Source organism: Colias eurytheme, chromosome 32, assembly GCF_061535395.1.
Source record: "Colias eurytheme isolate Ceu_HAF_F1 chromosome 32, ilColEury1 Martin Lab GWU primary, whole genome shotgun sequence".
Taxonomy (NCBI): Eukaryota; Metazoa; Arthropoda; class Insecta; order Lepidoptera; family Pieridae; genus Colias; species Colias eurytheme.
In genome coordinates, this window is record NC_143011.1 from 4,170,150 (window position 1) to 4,185,429 (window position 15,280).

The 15,280-nt window shown below is 35.4% G+C and overlaps 2 protein-coding genes across 2 annotated transcripts; both read right to left on the minus strand.

Moving 5' to 3' along the window:
• Positions 1-1,008: 1,008 nt before the first annotated feature.
• On the minus strand, positions 1,009-1,662 carry LOC149895196 (uncharacterized). The gene has a single exon (XM_090119182.1). It carries the CDS (start codon positions 1,660-1,662, stop codon positions 1,009-1,011), a length of 654 nt encoding a protein of 217 aa, XP_089975308.1.
• A 2,756-nt stretch (positions 1,663-4,418) lies between these two features.
• Positions 4,419-9,172, minus strand: LOC149895197 (tRNA endonuclease ANKZF1-like). Its single transcript, XM_090119281.1, is given in 7 exon segments — positions 4,419-4,552; positions 4,961-5,183; positions 5,888-6,073; positions 6,870-6,962; positions 7,219-7,382; positions 8,033-8,242; positions 8,874-9,172. Coding segments are annotated over 7 exon segments (1,134 nt in total). The 5' UTR covers positions 8,998-9,172.
• Between the last annotated feature and the right edge of the window lie 6,108 nt (positions 9,173-15,280).

Sequence of the window (15,280 nt, forward strand, 5' to 3'; positions counted from 1 at the left end):
AATCTGATAGTACCCTGAAGCCAAATCCAGCGATATGAACATCTTATGGCCCGCTAATTGATCAAGAAGGTCTTCTACCCTAGGGAGAGGATAATGGTCTCGCTTAGTCCTGCTGTTTAAGGCTCTGTAGTCAACACACATTCGCCTCTCACCACTTTTCTTTCTTACCAATACAATGGGGCTCGCGTAAGGTGATGAAGACTCCTTAACTATACCACAATCTAACATTTCTGCTACCATGCGCCTGACATCTTCTCTTTCTGCATACGAGAGTCTATAAGGCCTGTAAACTACCGGTTCTTCATTCTTTAATTGTATATCCATTTCTAATACAGTTGTAAATCCGAGATCCTTAAGACAGGAAGAAAAACAGCTGCTATATCTTGCGAGCAAGTCCTTCACCATTTGTTTTTCTAATTCGCTAAGATTATCCCCTATAACAGGCTCAGATATATCATTCCTGTCAGTGAAATTAACGTTATTTACATATTTACAATCATTACTCATTACCATACTGCGTATCAGCAACTGTTCACGTTCTAGAATTAAACCCTTAGTTCTAGGATTTAAGATAAGAAGACAGCCTAATCCATCTTTTAATTCATATTCTCCCGGAAACAAATAGAATTCAGAACCATTTTGTCCCCGCATACCACCTCTTTTTTTTTTTTTTTTTTTTTTTTTTTTTTTTTTTTTTTTTATAGTGGGGAAATCTTCCAAAGATACCCACGGCCCCCGGGGAAGGAGCCGTGGGTTATGTCGGATTCTTACCGACTAAAACCCCACTGTGTTCCGTCGAGCCGCTTTAATGATGGGGCCGCGGGTATTTGTTAGAATTCTTCCGCGACCCCCTCGGCGGCAGCCCATCTCCAGGCCAGGCGCAAGCCAAGAACAGGAAAGGTGCCTGCTCTTCCCTCCCGTTGGCGGCATGAGCGGAACACGTCTCAAGTCGCCTCACCGCACCGGACGATGGATTACATTCCCCGTTCCACCGCCCGGCGCCCTTCGTCAAGGAGGCACGTTGCGACCGTGTAAAGCGGCCGCAACACGGCGACGACGCCCAATAAGACGTCTGCGCCGGATCGGGTCCGCGTGAGGATCCCTCTCGCGCACCCGCTCTGCCTCCTCTTTCTGCGAGATCACGCTCTCCGAGAATGCGATCACCGCACGCCAGGATCTGTCGCCATCCACCATTGCACGAACAACGGAGGGTAGAGAGAGATCCGGCCCGATTATCGCGACTAAGCGAGCACGGGGCTCGGCCCACGCGGGGCACACGGCAAGAGTGTGATCTGCCGTGTCCTCCGGGCAGGCACACCAGTGGCAGACCATGCTGGGCTCCCTCCTCGCGACTTTACACAGGTACCGTCCGAAGCAGCCGTGCCCGGACAGTATCTGCGTAAGGCGGAAGGTTATGGCCCCGTGCCGCCTGTCGCACCACTCTTGGAGGACTGGACGTATGGCCGCAACCGTCCTCTCACCCGCGCTGGGCTCCTCGAGCCGGCGTTCCCACTCTCGGAACCGCCGCTCGACAGCCTCGGCCCTCCACTCCTCTACTTCCTCGTAGGAAGGATTCACCCCGTGTGACCTAGACGCCGAGACGCGGCGATACACGTCCGCTAGCATCTCGGCGTCCAGATCCCATGGCGGCGTTCCGGCCATTACGCAGGCAGCCTCAAAAGACACCGCCGCATACCACCTCTAACATATACAGTACAAGAAAGTTCAGGTTTTGCTAATACTGCGACAGTTTGTATTGCCTCAGGGTTAATATAAGTTTGCTCCCTACATAACAAGTGTATTTTAGCGTTTTGGGTCTTACAAATCTCCAGTTTATCTACGGTTTTAGTAATTTTAATACCCGGCCGTTCTGAAAATGAATGCCCTAGAAGCACTGGATAGTTAATGAGGTTATCATTAATAACTAATATTTCTATATCTTTTTCAGTAATTCCTTGTACCTCAATATTAACTAACGACTTACCGATAGGCTGGTACGGTATATTGCCTAGGCCTTTTAGTAAGGGTAAATCATTTGTGGTCCAATCGAACCCTAGATTTAGGGCGTCCGTCAACCGAATTAGAGTACATTCGCTCCCTAAATCTAAATGACATTGGACATTTACCCCGTTAATACGTATAGGAAAAGTGTAAATACTCAGGCAACTCCTGACAAAAATCGGTGATCATAAATATATCAACATCAAGAATATTATTTTCGTAACTAACTAACTAATTCGGAACCAACAAACAAATCGTATCTTAGCAATAAATCAATATTATTGTAATAGCCGTAAACGTTATAACATTATGACGTCACAACTATATGGTGACCAGTCATGGCGCGTTTGTAGTCACGTGATTCTAATTTAAATTTCATCAATTTTTAATTGCTTATAATTAACGGAAAAAAATGTTTTTGAAGTTATTTGTATTAAATATCAATATTATTAATAATAAAGTTTCAAAATACATAAAAAAAATCAATAATTTTTTTTTATTCAAATACTCAATTGTGTTTGTGCATAACACTAGGCAGTCAACAGCTATATGAACGTCAGATAGGAAAAGAGCTATTTAACTGATAAAAAATATCGTTAACATTATTTGTTGCAAATCGAAATATTCCAATTATTTGTAACTAGCGGTCCGCCCCGGCTTCGCCCGTGGTACATATTTATTTATTTATTTATTACACTTTATTGTAATACAATCACTTAAAAATAGGAAACAATAAAAAGAAAATATGGTACAAGAAAGATGTAGTACAATCGGCGGCCTTATCACTAAGCAGTGATCTCTGCCAGGCAACCAAACGGTAAAAAAGCGAAATATTTAGTAAATAGAATTTTGGAAATAAAATTAGAATTTAACTATAAACATGAAAATAAAAAAAAAGTAACTATGATACTTACACAAAAAGTACATTATATTATGCACATATAAATACATGTATAATAACTATACTATAAATAACCTTACATAATATATATACAATATATGTATTATAATAGAAAAATAAATAAATAATTAATGATAATACATACATAAAACTACATAAAGTATAAAAAATATATTCTATAATACTAATAAATGTAAATACATATACCTAATAAATATACTATTCCGAATTAAAGGCTGATAAAAAGAAATGTTTCCGAACAAGGTTTTTAAATGAGGGTAAAGAGGGAGCAAGTCTTATCTTTAGTGGTAAGGAGTTCCATAGCTTAACAGCAGTGGCAGTAAAGGAATCACCAAAGAAGTGTGTGTGTCGAGATGGGGTACACAAAATAAGTCTGTCAACGGATCGTAGAGAGTAGTTTTCACAGTGTAGAAATGAAAAGTTATTCTTAAGGTAGGAAGGAGTGATGGGATCGAAAAGGATACGGTATAATAATTGAAGGTAATGGAGATTACGTCGCATGCGAATGGGGAGCCACTTGAGACGTCTACGATTTACGTTTTCTCTACATAAAAACCATCCTCGTACTTCAAGGAATATAATAAAAAAAGAATTATCGAAATCGGTTCAGCCGTTCTCGAGTTATGCGCTTACCAACACATTTTGCGATTCATTTTTATATATAAAGATTTAAGATATTACTTTGTTCTCATGCTTTGAGTTAAAATTGTACCGTAAAATAGCGTTTTTTGTTAAAAATCTGTAATAGCACCCTTATTGTGGTGCTTTTTTTTTGTAATGAATTTACTACGCTACTGTATTTTCTTTGTTTTAGACTTTAGTTCAATACTTAATTAAACACCCATACAATTTTGTCACGAGTCGCCTCTGGTCAAACTAACCGTTATTAGTGTTACGTTTACTCAAAATACAAAAATGAAGAAAGTATTATTTTACGCTTATTAAATCTTTAAAACTAAAACAAAATGATGTGGAGGTAGGGAGGTGGATTTCCTCAATCGAAAAAGGGAAAGACTAGTCTACTCGACCGGCCGGCCGTAAAGGCCCCGATTATTAATGGCGGAAAGTTGTATATATGCTCTGTAACGAAAACATTTCGCTTGCGCGATTCAGAGCAAAAAATAACATTTAAATAAAAATATTTTTTTGCGTATTATATTTTACGTATTATATTTTACGTTATAGTTTACGTTTTTTGCGTATTATATTTTACGTCAAGATACTATTTGGCACATTTATTTTTTTTGTAGCGACATCTCTTAGCTTCATTAAACCGACTTAATGCTCTAAGGCGACATCTAGTTCTTAAACGTATAAAAAAGCTTATAAAAATGCCAAATGCTACTGTGAGTGACATCTATCGACAAAATTGGGAACTGAGAAACGAGTTACGTTTTTTACTATGGCGATTGTAAGTCTTCTTGAGTGTATTAGTCTATGCTATTATTAATTGAAAATCGTACATTATTTTAGTATTTAATACGACACTAATATATTACCTTGACTTTGCTCTATCGATTGGTTTTCCAGGGCTCTTCTGTGTTTTCTTTTTTTCAGCATTAGGATCCGCCGCTTTGCCGTCTTTCACAGTCGACGCGATCAGAGCTTTTTGGAATAATTCTATTGTTTCTGTAAATATACTTATTTATGACATAAAATGTACCTAATATTGGATTTTTATTGGATATTGACTAACTCGAATAATTTTACTACACTACTTTTTCGATTGTATTTATACTCAAGCACATACAAACGTCTGATGGGATCGGGATACAAAAAATATTATTTAGTACTAAAATTAATATGTACTTATGTTAGATACTACTACTTTTTTCACTACTAAAATAAACTATAAACTTCAAAATTTCATTTGCTAGCCAATCCAGTTATGATTAAGCATGAGACTAAAAAAAACAAAAATTCAGAAATCATCAATTAAAAAAAAAAACATTTATTTCCCGTATAAGCTTATCGTTGCATGACACAATAATTAGTAAATGAAAGAAAATATAGTACTAGCTATAATTTAACACTTACCATAAACCTCTATGCTAGCCAAAGTATCGTGGACCCGTTTCACCTCCTTATACGTGGGTTTCCTCGTAGGGAACGGCAAAGCTCTAACTCTAAAGTCATCTCTATTGAGCGGAGAGTTCTTGCCAAATAACGCCGCCTGATTGGTCGAGCCGACCGCGCGGTATAGTACTAGTGAACAGCCAATCAGGTCTTCCGACCAAGCGGATATTATTTCTTGCACGTGCTGAAAGAATCAGGAGTTTTAAAAGATTCTGTTACCACATAGTGATCGTAATTATAATAACTATTGCCAAATTGGAAACAAAGTGCACGTATCTGTATCAATTTATAATTTTTTTTCACAGCTGTAACACAACTAGAATTTGTTCAAATAATTTTTGGTTATAGTCACGTACCAAAATTTATTCATATCAATCAATATCAACACAAACTTTTTATTCTGGGTTCAATTTCAATAACATATTATCTATACTATAATATTATAAAGCTGAAGAGTTCGTTTGTTTGAACGCGCTGATCTCAGGAACTACTGGTCCGATTTGAAAAATTATTTCAGTGTTAGATAGCCCATTCATCGAGGAAGGCTATAGGCTATATATCATCACGCTAAGACCAACAGGAGTGGAGCCACGCGGATAAAACCACGGAGCGCAGCTAGTTATAAAATACCTTCAACATACAAAAAAAGACGGGATGCACTCCGGGAGTGCCGGCAGAAGTGAAAACTTGATTATTAACGTTGAGCATGTTTGATATTTTGGAATGGTATCCGTCTTACGCTTTTTCGATCAGGTCACGTGTCCTGACGCGAGTTTAAGATTTTATACCCAACGCCGCTAAAGAAGTTTTCACTTCAAAAAATATCTAAAATCTCCGTTACTGTCCCTATAAACAGCCACAAATAAGTTTCCCTAAATTCCCACTCACCTCCAAGAAAGCCGCTTGGTTGTATCGCCTCAAGCTAGCGCCAGCAGATCGCGGCATGTTCCCGTGCTGGTCCCGCGCGCTCTGCGCCTGGCCCTGCCCGCGCCGCGTCACGTACGAATGATGCGTTTTGTGCACTACCGGTACCGCACCGGAAAATATGGCACCAGCGAAATGGCCGCCGGAAACCTGTGTATTTGGTGAAATTATTTATCTTTATTGTATAAACACAGTGATAAATATAAATAACAAGCGGTCCGCCCCGGCTTCGCCAGTGGTCAGAAGCGTAGCGTGCCTTGGCGGGGCCCGTATAAAAATTTGTTTGGGGGCCCTTAGGAAGGGTAAAGATTTCTCACAAAAGAAAAAAAATGTTTGCATAAAATTAAAAGAAATATTTATTCATCGATATCTGTCACTTATTCCAAAATTTTTACAAACAATTCAAATTAAATATACACACTCCTGTGTGCCAGAAAATTGCTTTCTTTTACTTTTGTTATTTCTGAAAAAAAAATTTGGGAAGTTTTTAGTAATTTTTGCTTACGCACGTTAGGGGGCCCCGTATAATTCATACGGCTAATACGGCGGTAGCTACGCCCCTGCCCGTGGTACATGTTTACGTTTTCTCTCCATAAGAACCATCCTCGTACTTCAAGGAATATTATAAAAAAAGAATAATCGAAATCAGTCCCCCCGTTCACGCGTGATGCCGTGACCAAGGGAAATATGGATTCATTTTTTTATATAGAGATTATCAATGCACAATAAACAATTCACACACAACATTTATCCAAAGCAAAACTCTGCCTGTATACTGTGTATGAGGCAGACTTTTCTACTTACCGGTTCAATAGACTTTGAACACTACTGCAACGAAATAAGGTGCTAATTTCAACTGTTTTACAAGTTAAACAAAGTATTGAGGTATTTTTAAAACCGCGTGTGTAATTCAATACAGTTAAAATGTTTATCTTTTATTCCTTACCATTAAAACTGCCCACCGTTGATAGCCTGGTATGGTTAGACGTTGACAGCGCTAAACCCATGCGAAGCCTTCGCCATCGGAAGATAATTCTTCCTGAAATAATTATATTTAATAACTACTTATTCCAAGGTTTTTAAAATTAAGTTCATTCTAATTTTGATATTCTTATAAGAATAAGGATATAACAATAAGAATTGCATTTTAATTTAATATAAACACTAGAAAATCCTATATTAAAATTGCAACAGCCCAATGGATATTAAAATAATAAAAATTATAGACAAAAGAGCTAATTGTTAGAACTTTAAAACATAAAAAATTATTAACATAAAACATCTAATTGACTAACCTTTTTATGATGCAATATACATCTATATATACAGAAGACTTGTCCAGTTTTATTAGTGAAGAATGCCTTGCAATGTCTAGTCGCTGCTGCAAATAGATCACTTGCTGGTTTGGAGTTTGTGCTCTCTGTCTCCGAGTCACTGCCTGATACACTTGAATTATCATCTGAAAATAAAGAATTTATTGTGTTTGGTCTTTTAATAAACATTTGGTACATTGGTATGATGTTGTAAAGCCTAAGGCACGGGTCAAACACAAGCGGCGCGGGCGCGGGCGTGCCATAAGCGCACCTCTTGAATCTGTTTTGCACCACGTCCTTCTTATACATTTTGTATGAAAGAATTTTGGACAGGCGTCGAGACGGCACGCCGCGGTTGTGCCACGGTTGCGCCGCCTTTCCAAAATTATTTCATACAAAATGCCAATAGCGCACCCGATGCACGCCGGCAGCGCGCCCGATGCGCGCCGCGCCGCTTGTATATGTCCCGCGCCTAATAAGTTTGTCATAAACATGAAATACGAAAAAATTACTTACAATCGCAGTTACTTTGAGGTATTTGCTGCCTAAACAAGTTTTTGTTCACATAGAAAATTAGTCATAATAATCAAACAAAACTATAGAAGTGATCGTAATATTTTAAAAAGAGACTAACTTCAGGAGGAAGGCTATGAATAAAACCGACATACAATGGACTGAAAACAGCCAAGTTAACTGTAATACTCTCTAAATTAAAAAGCAAGAATCTTTTTTAAATTGCCATTTCATTAATATACTGTTACACTCACTATAAACTCCTATATTTAAAAAAAAATACCTTGTCTAGAATTAAATTGTCCCAAACTGAGCGCAGACTTCCCAAACAGCTTCCTCTTCAAGTTATGCGTATGCCAGTGATGTTTATAATGTGCAGTCTGTTGCGCCCGAGTCTCGAAAGGACCCACTCCACAGCATGAGCAGCAGTTACCATCGCTTGCTCCATTCAATGTAAGTGCGTTAAGACGCTTGATGACACTTTGTTCGTCGACTGGAATAATTTGGGTTAAGGTAAATTAAATACAATTTATTATGTTAAGGCAAATTTATAAATAAAAAAGACGTGTGGCACTCGGGGACTGCCGCGGTAAAGCTATTGCATGCTATGCCTTCAAGCCACACCTCCGTGCCCGTCAGAGTGGGGAGCGTGACGTTTTTGATTTTTTGTTACGGAATTTCTGGATTTGGTCACCGCGCTCAAGGCCCACGATAGAAGCTATGCAATAGCTTAAAAATCTATATGATAAAATACTTTTGTTTATTTTATCTCTGTTCTATTATAAGGTATACTTAAAATTCACATTTATTGTGATAACAATATTTAATACTCTCAATAGAGAATTGTATAAAAAAATGCCTCAAGTAAAAATATTGTGCAAGTATTGGAAATTTTATAAACAAAGTTTAAAAAAAACAATTTTTAGATACAGTAAGAAAGGAACTTTATAAGTATTAAGTATAAAGACTTATAAAGTAGGAAACAGAATTTATACTAATATGTGCAATCACAAGATTCATTACATGGATTTCATAACATTTCACTCATGGTAATAGACATTATTACACCACACTAGGTGGACCATTTAAATCCATATGTTAAGGAAATATTTAATACTACTTACCAATTTGATGTGATTCTGTTATCATACATGCTGCAACTTTTATTCCTCTCAGAAGTTTTTCAAAATCATCTAAATCGAAGACCCTGACCGTTTTAGGCTTGACAATATCCGTTTTTGAAGTCATTTTTATATTGTTCAAAGTTAATTTACATCGTAAAATTTGTATTATATTATGGCGTGACTTTCACCTGCAGAAAAAATTATGTTATTTACTTTATGCAATTTTATATATTATTCAATTTACACTTTGAAAATATTATGCATTTTTATGTAATAAAATTCAAGAATTAAAACGAAAACATAACCTGTTTTACAGTCTGACATTGACATAATATGACATAAACAGCTGTCAGCTGTCATTTGAGTTTTGACACAAACTCAGTGTTAAGACGCGTTTTCACTATAGACCTTCATACGACATGCAACAATTGGTGGCAAATATATATTTGTAAACAACTCAATGATATTTGATCACATTATTTAATAATGACATTGTATTTCTTAATGAGTTTTATTCTAAAATATGGGATATTTAATCTTTTACAAACTGATAAATTCATTCTCTTCTTGGTTATTGGGATATGATATTAAATGAATGAATGAATGTAAATATTTCCCGCCTTTCTAAAGTATAACGAGTTGACATCCGTGACAGATTTGTTTTTTCTTTTTACTTTTATTTATAACAGATACTTAGTTTGTATCTACAATAATTCTGTGATATTTTAAATTTTTAAGTACGTATTACTAGCTCTAAATAAATAAAGTATTTTAACCGTATAGTTATTATTATACTAGTTTTTTCTTTTACATAACATTATTAACTAGACTGCTCCGGTATTATAATACACATAAGTAGAGCAATAAACCAACATATTACAGGAATAATAATTATTATGATAGTTCTCCGCCCTCGTTTTGTTTAACAATACTTCTATCTCTATTATCTATACATATAATAAAATCGTAGGAAAGTCAAAACTGTACATTGAATATTTTTTTAAAAGAATACATAATCCATGATCTATAATCGATATAGAAGCCAAAAATATAGTTTTTAGAATTTTTGTCTGTTTGTCTGTTTGTCTGTTTGTCTGTATGTTTGACCGGGCTAATCTCGAAAAGTACTGCATAGATTTACTTCAAATTTTGCATGAATATTCCTAAGAGGTCGGGTGAGGATAGTTTAAACATATTATCATGATATCACCTTCGGGGGAGGAGCTGTGAGCCTTTATTTTTCTTACATATTCCGTGTACTACGACAGCGTACAATCTAAAGACTCATGTTTAAATGTTGGTTTCGAGTAAGCCATGCTATTATGTAGCTTTACAAAATAAAAACTATGTCATTTACGTAATTTGGGCAGAGAAACAGTTAAATGAATCTTAACAGTATAAAGACAAATTTGAAACAGCGCCATCTATGAAGTGTTAGAAAAATCAAACACACGTTAACTATTGGAAATTAATAATCAAATGACGCATATATAAATGTTGTTTGACAATATCTAGATTGACACTATAAAAATTATGCCATTTAAGTAACTTGGGAAGAGAAACATAGTTTAAAGAATGTAAGTTGTATAATGTTAATTTTGTAACAGCGCCATCTATGAGATTTCGTAAAAATCAAATCAATTTAGATGTTAACACTACTGAATACACAGTTGGAAATTAATAATTTAAATATAATTATGTTATTTATTTAACTCTTTAGCCCATATCTTCCCTTCCCTATAAGGTATATTTCGTGTAAATAATAAATATACTACATTTTTTTAAAGTGAGGGTAGATGTTTATTATTTTAAGTAAAACTAGACACCATTATCTACAGTTAATCTAATATTGATTGCGTTCATTAGTTACAATTTTAAAAATCTTCGTATTTTATAAATTTACTAGCTTACCGCCCGCGGGTTCGTCCGCTTTGTCTAAAACCTAATAAATTATATACTAAAACCTTCCTCTTGAATCAGTCTATCTATTAAAAAAACCGCATCAAAATCCGTTGCGAAGTTTTAAAGATTTAAGCATACAAAGGGACATAGGGACAGAGAAAGCGACTTTTTTTATACTATGTAGTGATATTTATAAAGCAATTGAATGCCATAAAACCAAAAATATCAAATGCAATCTTCGTGTTTTGTGAATTTTCACCATCATGCGTTCCCACAAAAAGTAAGTTGTTACTTATAGGTATTTATTTTTTATAATGATAGCAATTCATGTTTTTTGTTGGTAGGTATTATATTACACTTTTAGAATGAAATAATAAAATGATGAATTCTTTTATTATTTTGAGGTGCATTGGGAACAGTAGTTTTTGATAAAATTTTATTTGTAAGTAGCTTTTTTTATAGATTTACAGTTAACTTTTGATTTGGTTATTTACTGATTCAATGCTCATAAAATTATATCGCCTTTGGAAGACGATTTCTGCTGATATTTTTACAACACCACTTGAAAATTGATGATTTGATGGTAAAGATAGTAGCAGCGAGGATTAAGTGGAAATTAGTAATCATCCGCTTCGTCAATTTTTGACTGAAGTTAATGTCCAAATTGGAAGTATCTCGGGAAATTTTGGAGGATATTTTTCAGGAAGGAGAGGAGGGGCAGCCAACCACATATCAAACGACTACGTTTTAGTACCGAAAAAAATGTTATTCCAAATGAAACGTAAATTTTGCACTCACAACTGTACAAGTAATGTTTTTATTTTGACTTTGCGGTTATCTGATTATAATATTTATCGTTATGGCTATCGAGGTACCGACCGTACTGGGATCAGAGTACATGATACAGTTCATCATCCAGGATTGCTAAGAGCATTTTAACACTGAAAAAGATGTTTTCTTTGAATCGTAGTTGCTTCATTTATTTATTTTTAATCATTTTACATAATATGCTTTATATTTTATAAATATAATATCATTTTCATTATTTAAGTAGATAAAATAAATTATGTAACGGTTTTATAAGAAAACACAGTATATTTATTAGGCGACGGTGATTTCTTCCAGGCAAAAGATATTCATCAGCTCAATAAAATTGAATAGTATGTTGTTAGTTATTCTTTAGATTCACAATTATTGTAATGAGCATTTCCGCAAGCAAGTTGTATCGTAGTTTAGATATATCATAGTTTTGACATATTAAAGTTCCAACAAAACCCTCAAATTTTTGAGCAGGGTTGAGCAAGATAATTTAAAAAATGTGCCGTGTTAAGTATTATAGAAAAGGTTAGTTCGTTGGTAATTATTATTTCTTCTTCATTTACATGTTGTTAGTAAAAATAAACTTTGACTAACAGTCAAAGTATATTTTAACTAATACTACTTAATATCTATTATACCTACTTATGTTCAGTATTTATCTGTATTATTCATCATCATCAGCCCATATACGTTCCCACTGCTGGGACACGGGCCTCCTATGAGGGTACAGGCCATAATCCACCACGCTGGCCAAGTGCGTGTTGGCGGATGACACATATCATCGAACTTTTTAATTCTTCGACATGTCGGTTTCCTCACAATGTTTTCCTTCACCGTTCGAGCAGTGGTGATGTTACAACATGCGCAGATAAATTGAAAAATCAATTTATTTCCTGCGCGCTCGCCTGGTCTCGAACCCCGGACTTATCGATTCGAAGTCCGAGGTCTCACCACTGAGCCACCACTGCTTATCTGTATTATTATTGCTTGGTAATTAATATATTTTCATGTCGTATACCTAATTATAAACATAAGTTTGATGTGTAATTAGCTGGATTTATTTTTACACACTCACAGACTTATATTTTATGTTAAAAGAGTGTTAATAGTGTAAATCATGATATTTTTTCACAATTAATAATAATCCTTTTTTCTAATGGTGTTGGCATTAAATTAAACCGCGCTGTCGTTTCGTTCACAAAAAGTGATGTTATGAGGAGCATATTCGGTCCTCATATCATAAAAAATCTGTGCGAAAACAATAAACACGTGTGAGGCCCTCACGGCAGATCGGGGCGGTCTGACGCGAAGTGGGGACAGCGTTGTCACTGTATCGCTCTTGCCACGCTGTTCAACAGACTTATTCGAAAGAAAGAAAGAAAAGAAAGAAAAAACGTTTATTTAATGGCACATAGCCTCACACGTACATAATTCAAAGCAATTTATACAATACTTATAATACTTACTTACTACAATACTTAAAAATACACATTGAAGTGTGTAGTCTGTGAAGCATGATGCCATTAAAAGGGGAAATCACTCGGTGAACATCTGTGACGTAAACAAAAAAAACGTCACAGCACCGATTTTCAGTGAGCCCCGAGAGCAATACTTCGTCATAATATATTTTAATTAAAGAAAAGAAAATAAATACAATATTAATAGTATAATGTAAAATATAGACATAATAATATACTATAATATATATACACACATACACGTATTATAATATATTACATATAAAAGAATTTAATGCATAATACATTAAGTAGAACCACTAAATTGGTAAATAAATATATAAATAAAACAAAGCAATGAAAGTTAAAAAGGATTCTGCTACAATAGGTATATAAACTGACAACCATGGACGTGAACCCAAGGAAAGCATGTTTCGACGAGTGAAGGGCACCATCCTAGCTTAAAAGTGATTAGTTGGTAGAAGAGGTTACAATGCAACTAATGCTGATTCGATAGTTCAGTTTTGTGTTAAGACCGCTGTGACAACCAACCCGTGAAGCAACCAAACCCGGTCTCCCCTACTATCCCGTGAGACCGAAACCTTCACTGAGAGGGTATGACGTCTCACAGCTGATCGCAAACGGCATATTGTACTATCCCGTGAGACCGAAACCCTCACTGAGAGGGAATTACGTCTCACTACTGATCACGACAGCCATATTTTATCTCGAGAATCTGAAACTTTACTCAATATGAAGACCGTTTGACAAATGATAGGGTGCATCATAATATTATTCGATCTCTTGAAGATGAACATGAGTAGAAGCAATGACTAGAGTAGGGACGCGAATATTACAATTATATGAGACAAGAACGATTAATAAGTTTGTTTAATGAAAGATTAAGAATTGAAACTATTCGGTCTCTGGAAACGGACGAATAGCGAGAGGCCCGCCTTACTGCAGACAGATTTCGTCATAGTCTTAATGACTTGAGGTAAACAATCTACGAATTCGGTGGTGTGGTCTGACAAATATAAAAGTGGGTTTGCTTATAACCTCACAATTGATTACAGATCATCTTCTGTAAAGGCGTAGTATGTTCTTTTTGTAATGCTTTAAAGTGTAGTAAGGAGTCGGCTTTCATTTGAAGATACACCGGAACCTTTGAAATCACTACTTTTAGAGGAACATACTGTGCAATGTAAACTGTTATTAGACAATATTCGCTCTTATAGTAGCGCGTTTCAAATGATCCTTTGGTGCTCAATAATTGTCAGAAGGTCCGTTCATGCTTACTTTTAAGATACAATGTCAAGTTTACCATTTGATAGGATCCCTTTTGCCTGTAGGCCAACCTAAGTTTGTTTAAATACCTATATTTTGTATTCGACTACAACGAATAGTGGAATACAAGAAATCAATATTTCTCAAATTTAAAACTGAACTCATTTCACATGTATGCAGTTTTAAATCGACATTAGAAGCTTTTCCTCAAGATGGTGATATCGGCACTCAGGAACTCCCTGGACGTGTTATAACGCCCAGGCCACAGTATTACAAATTTTTCCTAAAATAGAGCAACGAATGTATTTTCGCATAGCAACGGAGGGGAACTCGCGGGGGGTCAAGTGACGCGTCACGCGGGCCACTTACCACAAACATCCTTAGTTTGTGGTACCGAGCGCGAAAGAAAGTCATCGTGTTTTTAGTAAAGTTACTATGTTAACTAACGTAATTTAATACTTAAGTACATATTCTATAATGGTGTGCTCAAACTGTTAATCTACATTTAATTTAGATTATTATATTTTGATACTAAGTAATGTAGAATTTAAATCACATTCATCCATGTTTTCTTCAGATTTTAAGATTTTCTTATCAGAGTGTTCAATTTTAATGTAAGTAGTTAAATTTTATAAGAGACAATAATTAAGAACATTCAAAAATAAAGTGTCACGTATTTTTTTTAAACGACGAATGACGAAAAACGACCTAATCGCGGACGAAGTTGCGGGCAACAGCTAGTTAGATAATAATCAAATACCAGCAATTGAATTTGCGGTTTTTTTGAATCTGCTACCGGTAAATAGTTATGTTTTATATTTTGGGATGAGAATTATGGGAATTTTGTCGATAATTCTTCCATAGATATTTTATTTCTTTTACCAAGTTATAGTTCTAAATACTTACCTATATTCTAACGAGAGTACCTACTGGGTAATTACT

Coding starts and splice junctions, on each gene's coding strand:
- LOC149895196 (XM_090119182.1), bottom strand. CDS start 1,662: ATGGCCGGAACGCCGCCATGGGATCTGGACGCCGAGATGCTAGCGGAC.